The sequence below is a fragment of the Scardinius erythrophthalmus genome, assembly GCF_964197995.2.
Source record: "Scardinius erythrophthalmus genome assembly, chromosome: 16".
Taxonomy (NCBI): domain Eukaryota; kingdom Metazoa; phylum Chordata; class Actinopteri; order Cypriniformes; family Leuciscidae; genus Scardinius; species Scardinius erythrophthalmus.
The window spans coordinates 17,762,663-17,785,404 of record NC_138236.1 but is presented as its reverse complement, the minus strand read 5'-3'; the positions used below and the strand labels follow the sequence as shown (position 1 = coordinate 17,785,404).

The 22,742-nt window shown below is 37.4% G+C and overlaps 1 protein-coding gene across 2 annotated transcripts; it reads left to right on the top strand.

Annotated features, from left to right (window-relative positions):
• LOC308704919 (uncharacterized protein) lies at window positions 1–22,115 on the top strand. Of its 2 annotated transcripts, XM_081389604.1 has the most exons (4): window positions 39–288; window positions 1,456–1,531; window positions 16,324–16,380; window positions 16,513–22,115. In XM_081389604.1, the coding sequence occupies exon 4, from the start codon at window positions 16,901–16,903 to the stop codon at window positions 18,632–18,634; it is 1,734 nt and encodes a 577-aa protein (XP_081245730.1). In that variant the 5' UTR covers window positions 39–288; window positions 1,456–1,531; window positions 16,324–16,380; window positions 16,513–16,900; the 3' UTR covers window positions 18,635–22,115. The 2 variants fall into 2 exon arrangements, with proteins under 2 accessions (XP_081245729.1, XP_081245730.1); XM_081389603.1 differs by lacking the exon at window positions 16,324–16,380 and having other exon boundaries at window positions 1–288.
• The last annotated feature ends 627 nt before the right edge of the window (window positions 22,116–22,742 follow it).

Here is a 22,742-nt window from a genome sequence, read left to right as displayed (position 1 = left end):
AGTCCTGTAGGGGGCGGTAATGCAGCGAAGCCAACCTCACGCGAAGAAGAAGGCTTAAAGGAAGCTTTCGTTTATTCTTTCCCACCCGCTTCTGTTGCCTCTTTCTCGAGGATTTAGATCTCTTTGGGATATACAAACAAATAATCTTGTGGACTGCTCAAAAAACGAAACAAATGTACGATAAACATTGAATTCACAAAGGAGCTCACTTCGCACAAAACAAAAAGGAAACGGAAAGTTGCTACTCGCGTTTGAACGTCTTCAGAGTGACATCTATTACTCGACGAGGTAATTCGCGGAAACACGTGTTTTTTTTTCATTTGTAGATACTGTGTTATGAAAGCATGGAATTGTTTTTCTAAATTACGCATAAATATCAGTTTTGGTTTTACTTAGGTAGCATATACCTTCAATTAAATCAACTTTGCTAACGTAGCGTGTTGTTTAGGCTTGTAATGTGACGGTGTTGCGTCTGTAAACCGTTGCTGTTTTTATTTGGTTTGAGACGTAAATGTTCCCATAATCTCTCTGTTCTTATAGATTTGTACATTTACCGCCAAATCACTTTTATTAAGAGAAAATGAACGTTAAGTTAACATGTTTTCATTTTGAGATCGATAAGCTGGCTGCTGGTCGCTTGACTCATTTGGAGCCCACAATGCCTTCCTTAAATGAAATGATCATAAAATACATCAGAAATAACTTGTTGCTGCTCAAATAATGTAATTACCTGCAAAATATAAAGTCGAAACTAAGTAACTACACGTTTGGTCAACATTTAGTGATGACCGAAGTTGAGTCTGATCTCTCCGGCTGTGACGGAATGGTTTAGCTCAACTATGCTCAAATTAGGAAAAAAATACAATGTTAAAGACTTTGAAGTGTGTGGGTTTTTTTTCTTTCCTTTTTCTTTTCTTTTTCTGTGTTCTAGATAATATATATATATATATATATATATATATATATATATATATATATATATATATATATATATATATATATATTACTTTTGTAGGACAGCCGAGGTCAGTAGATTCACTTGCCACGAGTATTTACAGAAACCATCTTGTGAATATTTTCTCTCACTCTCTCATTGGTAATATTTGTTTTAATTTAAATGTACCATGGTAAACATGGTTATGAAGTTGCTTTGAATAAAAGAGCCTGCTAAATGAATGTAAGGTTAATGTAATTTTCAGCATCTGTGTCTGTATTGTGTAACTATCATTGTTTTTTAGCTCTTTGTGAGGTTATAGCTGTACTGCTATGTTTTGTTTCTCGTCTGTGCATGAAATTCTTTAAGTCATCATGTAAGAAGTCACTTTTTTTTAAATGTTTTCTAAATAGTAAGGTAAATTGCCAGACCCTTGTTCTGTGTTCTATCATAAACCTGTACAAAGTTGTGTTAGATACCAGCTTTAATACCATTTTTGTGTTTTGTCTTTTTTTCTTTAGAAGTACTGTTGTTTTTGGTGTTCGCCCTGGCTGTAAAAAAAGAGGGAGTGATCGCTTTTAAAACATCAGGATTGCAGTAAGTAAAAGTTGAATTGAGTACTATGTACTTGTGTACATTTTATAAAACTATTTTTATTTGAAGAAACACCTGGTTGAAAACTCATTCATCACACATTCAAATCAGAAATGTAACAAGGAAGTAGCCTAAACAAAACAAAATAATTATTTTGTAACCCATAAACCCAAATAACATCTGAATTTAAAATAATGGAAGTTATTAATTTCTATCTCTTATTTATGCATGGTATTACAACCATCTTTTTATAAAATAAAGCAAACCTTAAAAGTTTAGTATTTAACTTTGCATCATTCACTACAGACTTGCTTTCTGCTTGCTGAATCTATAAAAATTAGGCTATATATTGCATTATCTATATTATAGAATAGTGTTTCTGCAATGTTACAAATTGGCATGCCCCTTTCAAGGTCACACCCCAGCAACTTGTGTATCATCAAGAATTCAGAGTTTTATCTTGCTAGAGTTTATTGCTGTTTCTAAACCATGTCATCTTTCTACGGGGTGTCTGTTAGATCACATTGCTGGAGTAGAGAGCAGAGCACAATGTATTTTTCTTCACGCGAAAAACTGAAAACGTAACTGAAATTTAAAACTTAAAAGAAAAGGCTCCATAAAACTGTTGCATAGATATAATACTCTGACTAAGCATCCCTTTGTGCTTTGAACTTTCCAGTGCGAAGCGCTGCGTGCTGTGACTCCATGTTGCTTCAAGCGCATTATTCTGCACACGGGATGTGCATAAGTGCTAAGTGCCGGTCTATCAGTGCCTTTGTCTCATATTATAATACTTTTGCGCAATAAAAGATTATTAACAGGACAGAACAAGATAGGCTATCATATGTTAAAAAGCTGCGCTATACATTTAAAAGAAAATTCTTTTCATTTTATAGTATATATAAATAGTATTTACTTGTTTTTCATCAATGTATTTTATAATACAAAGATCGATGTGGAACATTTGACCTTTTATTTGTTCCCCACTAAATAATTTTTTTCACTAAATGTTCCGATTCTATAAATTTATTGTGCACTCATGATTTTTCTAGATTAACTTTTGCTGCTGAATCATCCACTCACCTAATTTATAATAGGATTTTTTTTTTAAAAAGAGAGCAAGTGACAAATATCGGAATCGGACAATAATTGCTTGATAAAATCGTTATCGTATCGGCCCAAAAAAAATCCTACCGGTGCATTCCTAGTTCACTCCGTTAAGGTCAGACGTCCACGAGTAAAAACACGAACGCACTGGAGAACTGCTTTATAGTAGAAACTGAAGTTGTATTTCTGTAATTTTTTTCATATTTAATTCTGTAAAGTTGATTTTAAGCAATCTGTTGTATAAAGTACTATTTAAATAAATGTGACGTGACTTGACTGGAGTGCTGTATTGCAGAGCTCGTGCAAACATATCCATGTCAATGTGATCAGATGCTTTTTTTAACTGGCGATTATGGAGAAATGCTTAGGCTAAATATTGAGAGAAATATTGGTAAAACCGATTATCGGTCAATCTCTGCTTCTAAGTTGAGTTTAGAAGCTACAGGGTCACCGCGAGTCCTTAAAGTCTTAAAATAAGTTTGATCAAATTTAGTTTGATCTTAAATGGTACAAGAAAAGTTAGTTGCACTTTATTTTACAGTCCTGTTCCACATGTACATTAGGGCTGTGAGATATGGAAAAAAAACCTATTGCAATTTTAGTTCTAGGAACTCCTTTGGGGGAACTAAATTAGCTCCTACTTCAGAGTAGGGTCTAACCCAGCACAATTGGAACTATCAGTGACGGTACACTCTAAAAACTGCTGGGTTAAAAAATAACCCAACCTTAACCACACGGCTGGGTCACTATTGGACAGAACACACGCTGGGTTGGTTTGACCCAAGTGCTGGGTTTTACCATTTAACCCATATTTCTGGGTCATTCATTTGACCCAACCAGTGGGTGGAATTAACCCTCTTGCTGGGTTAAGTCCTACTTATATGCTGGGTTATTTCGTGTCTCATTGCCTTAATAGAATTAGTAACAAATATTTGTTATATTACGAATATAAAATAATTATTGTCTCTGTAATACAATAAACCAGAGAGACCACTGTAAATTTGATTTAAATCTCGTTTAATTTTTAATTTTTTACATTTTTAATACATATCTTTAATAATTTTTTGTATACAATTATTACAATTATACAATGTATACTTCTAAGGTAATAAAAACATAACGTTCATTAAGTAAGGTCTTTATACACCACTGAAAACATAGTTATGTAGGCCTATATGATATTGCATTTCTGTCAACAGATCCTCGTAAATATTACACAATGCACCTTTAAAAGTCATTAAGCAACTCATTTGAACTTATACGATTACGAATTCATTTATTAAGATGTGTTAATTTATTAAGAACAGCAACAAACATTTAAAATGCGACTAAATATCACGTGGGCCTGAAACAACTGTTGTCCTCAAATTGTACAGAGGAGGACTCTTTCCATTAATTTGATATATGGCATGCTGGAGAAACTCCCAGGCGGGAGTGTATTTAACATCAAAAACAAAAAAAGCTTTGAAACAAAGATGAACAGCCTTCAGCAAAGACTCGGTCTCGATGGCGTGGCCTGGAACAATGGCAAAGGTCTGACACGTCCCCCTTGTCTCATCCTTGAGGCACAGAATATGCAGCAATGCTCCAGTCATCTCATTTTGTGAATATTCAACCACATTGGTCCCCACCTGTTGATTACACACAATCACTTAGAGTGTTGCAATATAACTAACATGCAAGTTAAGCTTTTTTTTGTGGAAGTATCAAAAAAATGTTATTGCAAACATTACCAAATATGACTAAATGTGGCAAACAAACAAAATGTCTATTTAAATTCATTATTTGCAAACTGAATTATAGTAATAAAAGAGTACTTTGGACTAATATTTTCAACATTTAGGCAATAAAAGTAAAAATATTACTGTAGCCTAATGTTGATAGTGTCTTTCTTTAACATTAAAACCAACAAAGCTGCTCGTTAATCTCCTGACTGGCAGAGCTGATGATCGTCACGCTTAGATAATGTTACACAATAAAATGAAAGATGACATGCATGGCAGGTTATCATGTAAGTCTACATTTTTTAAGTTTTAAATATTGACGATCATTCTTAATAATTTTCTTCTCAAAACTGGCGCCTGTCCATTGACAAACCAGGCTGAAATTCCTTACACTATACTAACCAGATCACAATGTGACGGCGCGTATCGTGATGTTATTCCTCAGTTCATTTTTTTCTGAACGATCCCGACAGACATTACAGAAGACACACGCAGGAGGAAAATGCTGGAACTTACCCCAGTCGCTTCTTCTGACGAGTATTTCTACAATCTACCAGCACACTTTCCACACACAACTCACTAGCTAGGCCTAGTAGATATAGCCTCGAGACTGCGTCTCATTTCTGTCTTTTCCCGCAATTTTACGTGCAAGCCCTGTGAGGGACTAAAATTATACCGCGCTTGTATGGATTTCATTCAAAACGCTTTCCTCACTTTTAAATACACAACGTCCACAATGAATGCGATAATTACGTGATGAATTTACAATTTAAACTGCATATTTTAAAAAGGCTGCTGACATAGGCCTAGCTGGTTTACAATTAAGGATTTAACGATGCGGAATTTTGTCAACAAATCTAACCGGCTAACTTAGCTGTGGCTATTTAGGTTTAACAGAATAAATACGTTACCCCTCTTACTTCCATATCAAAGACTGTATGTTGAACAGTGAAATTAGCTTGCAGTTACCACAACTTTTTAAAAATATAGGTAAACATTATTAACTTACCATAAAACACTGCCTGCTCCCGTGTGGCGTGCTCCTCGAGTCTGAAGTGAAGATCCAGAAAGTTCCGCAAAGAATAAACCAGTTGCTGGGTCAAAATAACCCAACCAACTGTTTATTTGTAAATAACCCCCTTACAACTCATTTGACCCAGCATGAGCAACCCAATAATGTGTTTACAGTACCCCAAACAACCCAATATTTTGACCCAGCACAATCAACCCAACAATGTGTTTACAGAAACAACCCAGCATTTTTTTGAGTGTAGTGTACACTGATTGACTGAACACATGCGAAACACCAGCACCCGCCATTTAAAAAAAAAAGTTGTCTACGCACACAGATTATAGCCTTTATATTTACTCCACAAACTAACTCTATATTTAAATAAATGCAGATACCCTGCTTTTTCCGTTAAAATGCTTTGTGAATTACTTTTAGATTAAAAATGTATGGGACCTAAAATTATGAGCAACTTTTAGCCTGTGTGAATATGGCCCATGGTTTGTTAAACTGATTTCTCTTAGTCTCTTAAACGGTGTAAGGAAAACAGTTTTTTCGTTAATATGATTGTTCAGAAACTTCTGAATTCTGCTCACTGCAAAAACCCTGGAGTAAGCCATTGTGTTAATCGGTCCATTGACTCAGAGCAGCCTAACTTTATAGCATGATCCCTGATAGTCTTCTTTGTTTAAACCTGGTATTAAGATGTGTTTTGTACGATCGTATCAAGTAGGCGAGGAAGACACATTCCTGTTTACACCTAGTGTTTTAATCTGTCTCTTTTGTCCACTTTTAACCACTTCTGTCCTGATTTCTTTGAGGGGAGGGTTTATGGGTGAGTAAATGTATGGGATTTCTTTGATCTTTTGATCTAATGGACGAAGTAAGCTTGCACAATTTATATATGAATGTGAAAGGAGTCGACGGAAAAACATATGGAGAGCATCAACTTTTGTTTTTGCTCTGATATGCCTTGAAGTGCATGTTAGAAATCAGGAATGGTGAGAGAACATTGTGTTTGGTACGTTTTTCGTCTTCAAACCAAACTTAAATCTTCAGCTGACAAAGTTCAAATCCGTCTGGCTAGCGTGCTTCCCATAATGTTTTTGCATTAAGTTAGTAGGTGGAGAAGCAGTCTTTTGTGGTTGTTCGAAAGCATTCTACAACATGAGCGTCTATACGAAAGCAATTCGGTCAAATTAGTTTTTGAATACCTCTGGAAGTAGTATAAATTGAACAAGCTCAAATCATTTTTAGACCCCATTTACACCTGTATAAGTGGTGTCCACTTGGGATTGGATTGACGAAAATGCTTCTTTCAGGTGTGAACAGGGCCTTTAAGGCCCTTTCACAGCCATTGTGATGCGAAAAAGATAACGGAATTGCAGACAAATGATCCATTCACACCAAGAGCAAAACGATTATCCTAAAGTTATTTTATATTTCAGCATTTATATTTCCCCCTTTGCGTTTTGATTAATTTTGAGGAATATAGCCTAGGATGTTTTTTGTGAGACTTGTAAATAGCACCATTGAAATGCCTTTGCATATATTGTACTGCTAGTTCAAATTAGTTTTCTCCATTTTGTCCTTATCTTAAATTAAGTCATTAAATTACTTTCTCAATCTTGTGACAGTCCTAGTTTTAATTTTATAAAAACAAAACATTTCAAAGGATGTGTCTAAGGAGAGTTTCCCCATTTGATTTATGTAAGTGTAGTGCAGAATTGTGACAAGAATATTGGAGATAAAATGTATCTCACATAGAGCTGTGCGATATAGCTAAAAAAATGTATCACAATATATAAGGTTTCATATCGTTCGGTATTGATAATTAACAACATTTTTTTTATAACCACTTTTTTTTCTTTTTTTTAAAGAAAAGTTTGAATTTAAACCACTGTTTTTTTGTCTACATTAAGGTAAACAACAAATTATATTAGTTTTAGCAGTCAAAAACAAAAATAAAATGTAAACAAAAATATATTGGTCTTATATTAAGATAAAAAAGTAAGTGTTAAAGAAACTCTTGAACTTAAATAAAATGTTACAAAATGTGTGCAGTGTAAAAGTGTAAACGAAGAACAATCAAGGCAAACTTTGAGGTACAGTAGATCAACATTTGTAATAAGTAGGGGTGTAATGGTTCACAAAATTCACGGTTTGGTTCGATACGACACAGTGGTGTCACAGTTTGGTACAGCACAAAGAAAGAAATGCCAGAGAAAGTTCCTTGATTTAAAGCAGCGCTCAGTAAGACTGGCTGTTTTCTCGCAGGTTTCTCTCTCGAGCCCCCCCTACAGTTTCGGAGTATATATATTTTTGAGAAAACTGTCGTAAACTCGTTGTCAACTATCCCCCCTCCCATCTCGCTCAGGCCATGTGCATTTGTATTCAGAGAAGCCGGCGAACAAACGGAGCCATGTCAACTGAAGTAGGCTATGTATGATTCTCACAAGAATCATATAAATGTTGAGATAGTGTATATTTGTATAGTGGAGATAGTGTATATTTTTACAGTGTTGCCAAACGTCAGTAACATTATGGCAAAAACAATACTATAAGAAATATCTCCGCTATTTATTTATTTTTAGTTTAGACTATAGCTATAGCTACTTAGGTTATGCATTATCAAAATAAATGTTACACATTCTTCTACCATTTTGACGGTGATCCGAGTTGTCCATCATAACGATTGACCAAACAAAGTCAAACACGTAGCCTAGTTTGTTTATTTATTTTGCAAGAATACGTGTACTATGGTATAAGGCTATAATTTATTCGTTCAAAACGTTTGGTTTGAAATTTCATAAGTTGTATTGCTAGCTAGCATCCTAACATAGATCTGTGAACATGCAACATAACGTTATTAATTCTGAGGCAGACGGCAAGCTAAACTAAAGCATAATTTGAAGAATTTCATATCGATTTATAGGCGATCTCAGTAACACAAATAAAACCTGATAGAGGAACGGAGAAAACACTACAGAAAACAAACACGTTTGTTTACTAATGAAAATGCTAACATCTAAGTTGCAGTATCTAGCGTACTAGTAAGCCCGTAACAGACAGCGACCATAATAAAAACCTAAACAGACAATAGCAAACATCCTGAGGTCACAATTACAAGAAATACAAACATTAAACACAGTTTATTCTAAAGATACAAGTGCAACAGCAAGAAGGGCAGGTCAGCATCGGTTTTGCCGGCTTCGGTTTCTTTCAGTTTCTCTCCATTCTGAAAAAGCCGGTCCAATATTACCTCTAGTCTGACTTCACGCTCGGTCAGTGTCCCGTTTCCCCTTTCTTTGGTCCTCTGACAAAGATTTTCTAGCTTTCTGCTTCTTTTTTACATGTTCAGCCATTACGAAAACTTGAAGAACTCAATATCTAGCGTTACCTTGTTCTTATAGCTAGCCGGATACTGGATGGATGGGGGCGTGTACGCGTGCAGTGCCGTAAAGCAATTCGTTACCTCGCGAGACCTGATATCACACGATACTTCCTAACACTGAGGCCGACGGCCCGCCGGCCCAAAGTTGCAAGGGTGGTTTTGCGGCTCACAGGCACCAGGGGGGTGCGAGACGACCACCATTCAACCCGAAATCAGTAATATAACCATTACAATGACTCCAAAGCTGTTCGGTTAAGGTAAAAAAGTTACTTAGTTCACCTAAAAAAAAAATAAAAAATTCTTTGAAGGATGAATAAATAATGTTTTGGTCATCACATTAAAAATAACATTTAAATATGATAATATTAGAGTTTTGAAGTGCTGGAAAAAGATATGTGACATATTTTTACTATTGCTGCCAAACTTCCATGGTTGTAGTTAGGATTACTACGTTATATATATGGTGAATGTTAGGGCTGTGATGGTGGCAGTTTTTTACCACCGCGGTGGTAATAGACCAGCGATTCCCAAACTGTGGTCCGCGGACCACTAGTGGTCCGTGAGGGTACTGCAGGTGGTCCGTGGAAAGGCAAAATGAAATATAAAATAATATTTTTTTTACCTTCATTTTACCAGGAAATTCACATACAAAAAAGTAAAAAGAATATGTAGGCCTATATTGATGTAACATTTTAATTAAATTGTCAAGTTATTGTGTGATTACTAAAAAAGCCTAGTGGTGTTCGGCCGTGACATTCAAGTTTGTGCCGTTAGAACCACAACATTGGTTCGGTGGATAGCAACAGGTTCTCTGAAGAGAAAAGGGCAGTGTTGCCAGATTGGGCGGGTTCCCGCCCAATTGGGCGGTTTTGAATTTGATTGTGCGGGTAAAAAAGGGTTTGGGCGGGTGGACAAAATTTGGGCTGGTTTGGGATCAGTTCGGCGGTTTTCAAACATCTACATTTTAAAGTCTAATTGGTTAAAAAACTAAAATAAAGTGTGCATGTAGTCCATAAAATCAGTCATCATGACATTACTGTACACACACGCCCATGCAGAGTCAGCTGGCATTGGTGTTGACATCACCGACGAGCACGCACTTTTAGCCAATCAGCGATCAGCAGGCAGATGCGATTGAGCGCGATAAGTTGTAGCTGTATATTCAAGTGATGGCTAATGCCTCTACTAAGTTGTATGTACACAGTAAAGAGTGAGATAGTGAGCAACTCTAAAAATGTACACGTGGTGGGAGATATCGATGGTGACTATAACTCTGAGAGGAGAGCACAGTTATGTCCATGGTCATGTGCACACTAGCCTAACTGTACCAGACATCGTCAACTTTACACCGTCCAGACTGCACTATACTCGCCCCTGACACCTGCTGAAAAAGGTTTGAATCAACGATGAATCAGTTTTGACTGCTAAATTCTGCGTTATGTTCTGCATTGTGTACTTTCCTAGGGTTAAAGTCATCGGTTCATTTCTTGATTGCCGTTTTGACAGTGTCCATCTGGACATTTTAGTCATATTGGCTAATTCTCCTTAATTATTGCCGTTTTGATCTGTTTTCCTGGATTTTTTTTTTTTATTTATTTATTTTTTTATCATTGTTATTTGTTTTAAGGAGATACAAATTGTGCTTATCAACCTTGAATGACATGGTAATGAAATTATATCATATTATTTTGGCAGTAAAATTTTGGGCGGTTTTTTCTTGTAGTGGGCGGGTTTTGGTGAGCTTTTGGGCTGGAAATCACCGTTCCAATCTGGCAACACTGGAAAAGGGCAGAGGCAAATATTATCTCATTATCACATCACACGCATATCCTTTAATGGTGCGTTCACACCGGACGAAATTTCGCTTCAAACTTTTGTTTTGACGCGGGAATTGATACAAAGTGGTCAAGTATCACTAGACGCGGCAGGCGCGATTTTGACATATGATCCCTTTTTGAATTTGACGCGCTCGCGTCCGGTGTGAACGCACAGTTAGGCATAGGCAGTTTATATGAAACGAAATGTTTATAAATGGAATGAATAAGGCCTGTTATTATTTTAATTTCCAGTTAGTTTCTTGATCTCGCGTTTCTGAAATGTTTTGCGGATGTGCTGTTTAGTGGACAAACTCAAGCCTAGGTACTTTTTGAGGAGTTGTAAAATTCTGAAGATTAATAATCCCCTAAAATCACCAAAGGTTTTGAAATGTTGACTATATTCCAGTGTTCTTATTACTGTATAGATTTCATACTCCATTGCTATGGAAATAAGCCTGTTGTTCAAATGAACCTGATTATGCCCTCGGGCGCTTGAGTAAATAAATAAATTAAATATGTGGCAGCCGTTGTGTGCAGTAAACTTTCTTTTAACAAGTCTGTTGTACTGATGTGATGACCAATGATAGTTTTAGAGCTAGTAAGCCTATTTAGAGGTGCAGATTAATTCAGGTAGGACTCTGTGTAGACATATTTTATTATGTGTATTATGAGGTGGTCCGCGAAAATTCTTGATTACAAATAGTGGTCCACACACAAAAAAAGTTTGAAAACCCCTGTAATAGACCAACTACCCGTGATGGTTGGGGGGTTGTTTTGAAATAAAAATATAATAGCCTAATAAACGAGGCTTAAACATCCATTTTGTAACATAAATTCAACTAACTATTGAGAAATGTCCAATTGCATTCTACATGTCAGCCTCTCCATCATTGTCAGACTCCAGTTTAAACATAAAAGGCAGTTTCTGACATTTTAGTGCTTGTCTGTTTGAGGTAATCGGAGCTGCTAACACACAAGCTCTTGAAGCACCGCCCTTTGTGCTGGGAGCAGCAGCTTATTTGCATTTAAAGGGACACACGAAACGATAATTTTAACATGCATTTTGAGCTAAAAGTTCACTTACACACACTGGGGACAACAGAGACTTATTTTACATATTGTAAAAAGGTGCATTATACCACCCCTTTAAAAAGAATTTGATGTAAAAGGAAGACCATCTGTCCTACAGCATTTTTCTACTTTACGGCAGTAAAGAATACGAATATAATAGACTTAATTAAACGTGAACCAAGGAAGTAATGTTTATAATCCCCTTCGAAAATGGGTGAGACGTGAGTGAAGATTTGGCAAAAGAAACAAGAGATTCCATGTCCATTGGAATAACAAATGGAATATTGTTAAATTTGCTGATAATCGGGTGACCAGATCGCAAACCAGAATACAAAGCTGACAAAGCTTACATTTATGGGCTATACAACTCTTTCAATCAATCCAAATGTTTCCATGGCTGCGATGTAACATTTAATTGCTAACCTATTATTTATTTTGTAAACAAAGCTTTGTGCTTCATTAGTGTCATAATATTCATGTAAAACAGCATTCACATACAAAAAATGTGTTTTGCCGTACCACCGCCAGTGCTACTTTGCAACCGCGGTGGTGCGGTTGCCAAGTTTACCGGCACAGCCCTAGTGAATGTTGCTGATCTGTGGACTTAAAGCCTACAACTGGTTCATTAATGGCACAATGTTTCTCCTGGTTTCCACGTCAGCGCTGTTTGATCCGTTAACAACGGAGAAATTTTATTTCTTCTCACTAGATCTCGCAGCAATGTTATTACTTCAGTGGCGAATTCAAATGCATTCTTTACTGGATCTCTTAGCGCTGTGAAGTAACAGTGGTGCTTGATCAAGATTGGCACACGCTGCTCTGGCATTGGTCCAAACTGATAAACGGTCCGTGAAGCACAAAATGAGTAGCGCAGTTTCGTTCCGCTTTCATTACGTTTGGGCAACGGCAATTTTGGTCACACCTGCAGGAAAAATGGTCCAACTAATCGTTCGGTTTGTAATGCATACTGAACCGAAAGCCTCGTACCGAACGGTTCAATACGAATACGTGTATCGTTACACTCCTAAGACAATACAAACTAGGGATGGGCATGATTAATCAACGATCGATAATTGATCATTAAGAATTTCGTCGATCACATTAATTTATTATCAATTAAACTAATGCAAGTTACGTTGCGAAGTGTGAGTCTTGAAGCAATGAAATGAATTTCACTATGTGGCAGCAATTAAACATTTTACCACTCAGGGGCAATATTTGACGCAATACTCAGTTACCTGCGAGTTTCCGTTTTAATTTCAAAAGAAGAATCATGAAGAGGTCACGGCGAAGTGTGGCGTGGGACCATTTTGATTTAAAAAACGACTTAGTTCAGCGCGGAGGTACCTGTGCATCCCAGCAATTCAGTCCCCTCAGACCGGGTGTTTTCAGCGGCTGGACTGACGGTCATTGCCGTGAAATCCTCGGTAGCTGTGACACAACTGCGTGCACGCTCACCTTGATCTGACGCGTTGAGCCTGGTCATCAATGGCAGTACCTTGTCCCACTCGCCACAGCACAGACACTATTTCAGTCAGCATAGATTGGCATATTCCACCACATTCACACCACCAGTTCGTGTTGGCTCTCATCCTCACGTCCTCAGGCTGTTAAGCGATCACAACCACCTCCTCCTCCTCCTGTCATTCTATTTCCAAAGCACGCAGCTCATCTTCTGAAAACTCTGGTTCATAGAGGTATGGTAATGGTTCTGGATCTTGACTGTCTGAGAAGTCACCCTCTTCACAAAATATGTGAAGTATGGTGACACAAAATAACACGTGGCGCTTCTCTAAGCAGGTAAAAAGGATAACTATAATGTAGTGCTGCACGATTAATCGTATCGCGATGCCAAGCCTACGCGATTTTATATTAAATAAACAAATTAGCACTGTTAACACAATTAACGCAGCATCTGTTCATTTTTGGCATCCTTTGGCTAATGTAACATGATCCCGCTCTTATTCATGCAAATGCTTTTAAACCATTCATGCGCAATAAGACAAAAAAAAGAATGCTCTGCCTGTGAATGTCCTCCTGACACACACACACGACCCAGAGATAGACGTGCGCCAGTATCAAGTTCTGTTTCGCGGTAGAACGAACAACACACATGTATGCCAAAATGAACGCGCTGCCTGTGAATGTCCTGACTGTGACACACGGAAAGACTCGCACTAATATTGTGCGTGCGCACAAAACAGCATGCCAGAATACAGTTCTCTTTCGAGCTTGAACGAACAGTAACACACACAATTATGCCAAAATGTGTTTTTATCGAGTATCTTCATAACATAAAGAGTAGTTTTATGATGAACGTGAAGAGTTGTGACTCGTGAGAGAATGAGGCGTGTGTGAGATCCGCGTCTCTGACAGAAGCGGCTGGTCTTAAAGGGACAGTACACAGTAGCCACTAATTATATCTGTCGCTAAAGTTAATCAAAGAACAAAGGCAACAGAGAAAAACACTCACTGCTCTTGACTAAAGAACTTTTTTCTTTACGCAGATTATCACTAATCTGTGTGTACATTTAATTTCCTTGAACCAAGCAAGTTGACTCATGAAACCATTTGTTTATTATATCGCAATATTGACCTCAATTATCGCAATATGACATTTTCCCCAAATCGTACAGCCCTACTATAATGTATAGCGGAATAGCACTGGGAGCACTTCGACTCGGCGCAGTAAAAAGTCACGTTGGTTCTAATGACAGAAGTGAGAGGGAGAGGGGGAGAGGATTTTTCAGGAGTGTTGATATTACTGCGCCGAGTCAAATTGCTCCAAAGTGCTATTCCACCATACATTATAGTTATCCTTTTTACCTGCTTAGAAAATCGCCACGTTTTATTTTGTGTCACCATACTTGGTCGTGTAACTACTCGTGTAACTGTATTTAAATAGAGAAAACGTGGAGGTGTTTGGTCGCTTCTAGCTTCATCTCTGTTTGGATCCTAATGAATGAAGTGGGCTAAGCTAAGTGCTATCAAAGTGTCGCCGCGAGCCAGAGCGATTGAGTGCATGCACTGAGATGAGAGAGGTATCAACTCGTCTTAATTAAGGGAATAACATTGTTTAATATGAAAAAACGGTGGAGTGTTCCTTTAAACAATACAAATTTAATCTCTCTTTATTTACCACTGTTTTTGCTGCTTAACTTTAATGATCAAATTCAACCAGATAAACAAATGACTTTAGTTAAAACGACACTTCTGTTTCATATTTGTATTGCTAAAATAATTGTTGAACTTGCTTCTCCTGCTCTCTTTTCTTGTAGAAATTCTGTTGCTTTCACTATTTTGAAAGAAACAGTTTTACTTTTTCAGGGGAATACATGAAGTGTTTAAAGAGCCTTGGTTTTTGATTGTTAGTGCTAACATATATTATTTGTTATATAAATGGCAATGGAACACTTTGGGCCCTGTTATTAATTTATAAAATTAACATTTTGTAATGTGCCAAGTTAAAAGTTTATCTGCATAATTTACAGTATTGTCTGAGAGAGAGTTTCTTTCGTAAGTAAAATGAATATTATAACTGAAATGTACTAAAAGTAATCTTAATTGAGAGTCTAGATTCACAACAATTTGGGAAATCTATTTATATACCAATCCCTAACACAAATACCACAATGGTTGTACATATGGCTCATTTAGGTCATGTAGGTGTTGATTAAGCCTCAATGGATTATTTAAAAGTTTATTATTATTTATTTTTTTACATTTTCACTATTTCAATTTCTTAAAGGAACACTCCGACTTTTTTGGGACTTTAGCTTATTCACAGTACCCCCCAGAGTTAGATAAGTCCATACATACCTTTTTCATTTCTGTGGGTTCTGTATATGTTATTTGACGCACCCACCGCTAGCCTAGCTTAGCACAAAGACTGGATGTAAATGGATAAGGTAGCATACTAATCCCAATAAGTGACAAAATAATGCAAACATTTTCCTATTTACATGTTGTGATCTGTATAGTCACAGCGTGTACAAATAACAAGGCTGTATGAGACAGAGACCATTTTTAATCGTATAAATACTGGGAACTATATTCTCACTAGGCGTAGGAGCACAGCTACTTGGGCGGAGTGGCTACTTGGGCGGAGTGATTAGCACAGCACACGAGACACCCTGTTGATGGTTCCGTAAACAAAACAAACATGACTAACTAGCTAGTAGCGAACGTGAGTCGTGATCATGGCTGACTTTGAGGAATTGTCAGAGGAATTTTACTGGGTATCAAACCAAGATCCAGAATCATATAGTTTTGAGCCAGAATACACAGACGAGGAGTTACAAACTTTGGAAGCTGTAAGACAAGATACAGCGAACACCCATGATTGTAAACTATAAATTTACTATCTAGTAATTGCTGACTCTATTACTCCAACTCTGAGCGAACTCTCTGCTCCTCACCACAGGGTGTCTCGTGTGCTGTGCTAATCACTCCGCCCAAGTAGCTGTGCTCCTACGCCTAGTGAGAATATAGTTCCCAGTATTTATACGATTAAAAATGGTCTCTGTCTCATATAGCCTTGTTATTTGTACACGCTGTGACTATATAGATCACAACATGTAAATAGGAAAATGTTTGCATTATTTTGTCACTTATTGGGATTAGTATGCTACCTTATCCATTTACATCTTATCCATTTACGTCTTTGTGCTAAGCTAGGCTAGCGGTGGGTGCGTCAAAGAACACTTACAGAACGCACAGAAATGAAAAAGGTATGTATGGACTTATCTAACTCTGGGGGGTACTGTGAATAAGCTAAAGTCCCAAAAAGTCGGAGTGTTCCTTTAAAGAAACATCACTTGCAACTACTTGTCTTACTTTTCCTCTCTTTTCTTTTTTTCCAGATGGCAATATCTGAATTGCTCACCAGCACCTGAAACAAGGCAGGCCATATCTAATGAGGTTTACATCATTGCATTATGCTCAAAGACCACATTTTCCTACAGAATTTTGATGATTGATATGACAAACAAAGACTTTTAAGGATTGATTTTTAATCCTTTATGCAATTTTCTGTTTTAATGAAGTTGGCAGAGTTGCCATTTTAGAGATGCTGTGAGGTTTTTTTTTGTTTGTTTGTTTTTTGATTGGATGTTTAACTAATTTTATTTCCTGGAATATATTTCCAATAGTCCAAGTTATATTTTTTAAACATCTCGCATAATCATGTTCCCAGTTTCCTAAACCATTGAAATTTATTAGTCAAAAGAATCTACATTTGGCTTTGTCAGGATGGCGTACTCAATGGACTTTGGTGGAGGAGATGCCTTCATCTGCACAGAGTGTGGCGAAGGGTTTAGTCAGTACCCTAAACTAGTTGAACACATGGCCATTCATGGACTTAATGGCTTATTTTCCTCTGATGGTTTAAGCATAAGTAATGGTAGTTGTATCAACGCATCCATTGAGGTTGCTCTCCATGAAAACGGAATGCTTACTGTGGTTGATCGATCTGTGTTATCTAACTTCACTTTCTTGTTTGGAAAACCTTCAACCAAGTCATTATGGTGCCAACCGCCTAATCAAGAAGCCTTGACTTCATCCAAGATGCCAGAGAAGCAGTATGCTCAGTTTAAATGTGAAAGATGTGGACAAGTGTTCAAAACCCCCAAAAGCTTACAACTGCATCAGCAGTACCGTGCTCTTGAGCAGGGGCTCAAATGCACCCTGTGCTGCAAGGTGTTTAATGACAGGGAGAGTTTGCAGAGCCATCTTCAAAACCATGCTCATGAACGCTTCTACAGCTGTGGACACTGTGGAAAGCGATTCTTAAGACAAGAGACCTTACTGTCACACCAAAAACAGTGGCATGGATCTATTGGTTCCAAGACTAGTAGATCAGAGGAAGATCAAGAAAATAGCATGGACAGGTCTTATCCGTGCAAAATCTGTGGCTTACGTTTCTTTTGGTTATCTGACTTGCAAAGCCACCTAAACGGTCATTCTCGTGTCAACAAGCCAACCACTGAAGCAATGCAAAAACAAGAATCACTTGGGGAAGAAGAAAGTAAGAAAAATGGCAGTGATTCAGTTAATGAGCCATGTCGTTGTGGCCTGTGTGGAGAACATTTCAACCAAATTTCAGATTTAAGAGAACATCATAAAACACAGCATCCAGATGAGGTTGAGGTAAAGGACTCCGATTTACCAGCTAAAACGAAACCACAGTACCATGGTGTAATGCAACAAATGGTTGCAAAACAGCAAAAGCAGCCACTAAGACCAAGCTTGAGAGGAAGACATAGAGGAATGAGCAGAGCCAATTTTAGTGGTAAAATATTCTCCTGTAAACTTTGCCATCGTGTGTTTGTGCACTCAAGCAGTCTCTCTCGTCATATGCGGTACCATAAGGGTACTCTGCATGCCTGTGTTTATTGTGGAAGACACTTTCCACAAAGATGTGATGTCACAAGGCATGTGGCCATGTACCACAGTTCAGCGCTTCAACCTAAGGCTCCTGGGGAGTCAAAGACAGAACATGAGGTTAAAAGCGGTGAACAGGAACCTGCAAAAGCTTTAACACAAACAAAAAGTGATAGTGAACAAGAGGATCTTGAAGAAGAAAATCAGCCCGAGTCCAAGGCAGATGACCGGTTGTTTGGTTCTCGATATACGAGAACTTACACACCAAGGATGAAGTACAAATGCAAAGAATGTTGTAGAGTCTTTGGGCTACTTAGTGTTTATAAGCGGCATGTGTATTTCCACAAGCGAAGTCCCTGCAAGGTATTGCTCAGTTGCCCTCTCTGTCCAAGCCGCTTCACATTCCTCTCTGCTTTACATAGCCATCTTGAGAATCATCATAAAGGAGACTCTGAGAATGATGGCACAAAAGCTCCAGAGATCAATGTAGTTGATTCCGAAAATCAACAGGAAGATGCTGATGCTGAAAAGCCTGATAAAAATGCTGATAATGTTATGTCATCGGAAATAATGAATGAGTCTACTGAATGTTCTCAGATTTAGAGATGTACAAAATGGTCAAAAGTATATGGACACCCTGTTCTTATTTACAGGTTTGGCTATTCCAGTAACATCAGTGTAGACAAATCTTAATCCTCAACTATAAAGTGATATTCTATAGTAGAGTATTGTGTGCTTTCAGTTTTGTTTCAGTAGCGAGGCCTCTTTTCTATTCCAGCAGGGCAGTGACTCTGCACAAAGCGTTGGTCTACTGATTCAGGTGTTGATGAATGTGAATGACATGCACAAATCTCAGACCTAACCCCGAACACCTCTGAAATTGATTTAGAACCCTTGTGTTTAATGTCATTGGCTGACCTCCTTGATGCTCTTGTTTCTGGAGCAAGTCTCTTCAACAGTGTTTCCTCCCAAAAGAGTGTGGAGGCTGATACAGCACCAAAAGCAGAGATTAATGTTTTTTTGTCATGCTTTTGAAATTAAATGTATGAGCATCAGAGGTAAGGGACTGGTGCTGGAAGATGTCTTTCTGTTCTGATTTACCACAAAGGCATTACGGTCTTCATGCAAGCCAGCACTGTACGTCTGGAAAAGTTGAAACAACAAAGTTGGAAGCACAGCATTCTGTAGAAAATCATTGAATAGTATGGTATTAAGATTCTGATATTTAAGTGCCCCTATTATGGATTTTTGAAAATGACCTTTCATGTGTAACATAGCTCTAAGTGAATGAAAACATCCTGCAATGTTTTAAATCTGAAAGTGCACCGTATATAAAGTTGTCTTTCAAAAGTAAGAGTCGACTCTAAGCCGTTTCGTTGTGATATAAAGACGAAACATAAGAATATTGCCCGCCCACTTATTGTGCGTGCAATAAATACTTAGTTTTGAGTTTTATATTGTGTAGATCTCCTGCTAACTGGTTAACTCACATCATTACTGTCTTACTGAAATACTTGAGCTAATCAGTTGTGGGCCACTATTACCTAAAACTCTATCAATGCAGATTGTCTGTCGTTCTCACTACTTTGAGGAAAGATTAAGCATGGAGCAAGATTTGTTTTACCAACGTAGAGCTCGGCAAATGTATGCACTGTTATTGATACAGTTTCTACATGTTCACCGCAATAAATTAGAAACATACTCTGTAAATAAATAAGAGTAAAATAATTGGTTTGTTGATGGTGAGGAATAAAGTCCAATTTATTATTCTGCGTCAAACTCATGTCATAGCTATGTCGTAGGCTGTGTAGCACGCGTACCCTGACGTGACCTCTGCAAAAATGTAACAACGTGTCAGTTCCACGCGGACACAAGTGCTGTGATTAGTCTGCTAGAACCCCTCCCTCGTGTTTTACATGCCCCCTATGCATGTGTAATTGTGCGTCAACGCGAATTCTTTCAATGTTACATCATTGCACTCACGGTCGGATTAATATGGTAAAATCGACGTCATTATTCTTAACTGTGTTTAATTTACGGTGTAAGAAGCGAGGGGTAATCTTTCAGAAAAAACTGAAGCTTGCCCGGGGGCCGCCATTGATTAGCAGACCATCACATTGATTAGCAGACCATCATTTTGGCGTCACTTTGACTGTGAATAACTTTACATCTGAGGCGTTTAAAGACTCCATTCGTCCATTATTTATTTCTAAAGAAACACGAAAATGTATAAAAGGCTCCATTACCTTGTATCTTACATTATGGCCCCGTAGAAGCAGTTTTTGTAAAAATAGGCTAACGATTGCGTCATAACCACGCGACTGTCGCACAGTAGAGAAATTACCGTATGGTCAGGAGGAGAAGCTTGTGGGCAATCGGGGGGGGGCGTGGAGGCAAAATGACAAAATAATTAATCAGAATACTTAGTAAAAGTTTCTCCTGCTCCTAGCTCATGGACACCTCCTACTCACACTCTCCGTCTCTGCAAGTTTCAGAAGGGAATGATTCAGATTTCTCTTGGCACAGCTACTAGAAGACAGACAGGTTGCTCATGTCACATCTACGTCGTCAAGATCAGTTTGAGTCTGCGCAGTACGGTCAGCCATCAGGAAGTGAGTGCTTCTAATTGACTTCACTTTTCTCCGTTGAATCCAATGGGGTCCATTTCTTTTACTGTCTATGGTAAGAAGCTTCAGGACAAGTAGAGCTGACGTTATGGCAATGGGCGTTTTTGTTTTCGATGCGCGCTGTACGCGATAAACCAATCACAACAGACTGAGCTGTTACATCCGAGCAGAGTAGCTCGCGAAAAGGATGGATTTAGAGAGATTGATTCATCTTACGAGTCATTTGAGAATCATTGAAAATGTGTTGATGTGCAAGTGTATATTATGAGAAAATGAAACTTTGATGCTTGTAAACCTGTTGAATGAGACTCCAAAACAACATAAGGAAACTTTAAAATAGCATAATAGGGGCACTTTAAGACACTGGAATACCCGGAGAAATGCCAAACCTGTTCATTAAAAGAGTGTGTCAATAATGAAGATATATAATGTATGTCAGCATTGTCAGAATGCTCATATTTAAATGGTAATTAACACTTTTTTTTAGTCTTCATGTGTTGTACTTTTATAGGGTTAGAAGCATTCTATAGACTTCTCGGATGTACTGAATACTTTTTTTCTTGGTATGTTGCATTTGTTGTTTATAAAAATGTCATCAAATTCTATTTTGCTTTTTCAATTTTTGGATGTGCTCTTTGTATTCTTTTTCAAAACGGGCATTGACGCTATGTGCATGCATGAACCAAATGGACCTGTATAAGAACCCATGGTGTCTGAATAAAAAAAAAATACTTTGAACATTTAGAACAAAGCAGAAGTTTTTAAATCTGGAATTACTCATGTCATTCAAACAGTCTTTGCTAATAGTTTTTTTAAGAGCATACTTCTGGTGTAGTTAGGGAAATATGTATTTTAGCTATACTTTTTATAACTAATAGTCTAGATTTTAATAAGACACCCCACACCACACTGGAGTCAAAGGCTGTTTCTCAATTCCAAGAAAGCAAAGAACGGACTTGCATTCTCATGGAGAGACCAGAGATCTCATCTTGCCAGGCGACCTTGAAAGAACAAACTCTGAAGGACGCGAGGACACAGAACGCATATTTGTGAGAATTGAGATGTGCTGTAATTTTGTTGCTCAACTGACTGTCCCAGCATATTATAAGCAGCCAATGCACAAAAATACAACATAACATCACAGAAGAGTGTCATAACCTATTAAAACATTTATTTCATATTATTATAGACATTTTCCCTCGTGTATTTGTGAAAACAAATATGTGTGTTTAATTTTACCAATCCATTGTCAATGTTAAGATATTTTTTATCATGCCAATAAAAATACTGTTGGCTTTCTTCAGGTCTTTATCACATTATTAAAATTAAAAAGAAACAAACAAATGTTAACTTTCACGAGCTGTCATGTATTTGCGAGTTTGCTGTGGGGATCTCTTAAGTGAGAACGAGAAGTTTAAAGCTTATAGGTTTCCGTACGACGACTGCCCGCAGTGTCTTCTGGGATTTCTAACGGTTAGATTCTCTCAACTCTGCTTTTAATGCATCCTCTATCAAGAACACATCCGGGTACTTTCATGTGTCCTCTGTACTTGCGTTCTTAAAAATTGGAATTGAACTCAACGGTTGTTGATGATGTAGTAAGAGAACACAAGGACGCAAGATCTCTTAAGAACGTATATTGAGAAACAGCCCAAGTCTCTACACAGGAGGAAACCCTATATATATATACTATTCTCATACATCAGTAACCAATTTTCTGCCAGTCTAGTTCCACTTGTTTAAATAAAGATAATTATGTTCCCCTCCTCTAAGGCCTTGTAATTGTTGAATTTATTTTTCATATATCAAAATTATTAATTTTTTATGCATACAAATATTGTTGTTCCTTTCTTTGACCTTGGTTATGCTGAATACACAAATTCTGCTTGCCCTTAAAGATCTTAAATTTTGTTACAATTTAAAATGAATCTAAATTATCATGAAGAGTTAAATATGCACTCAGTGTTCATTGTTTGAAAAATGAGTAGTACTTTTTAAAAATTTGTTTACATCTCTTAATAAAAGCCTAATAAAAATAAATTTAATCTAGCATACAAGTTCTATGGTTCTATGAACAGTGGAAT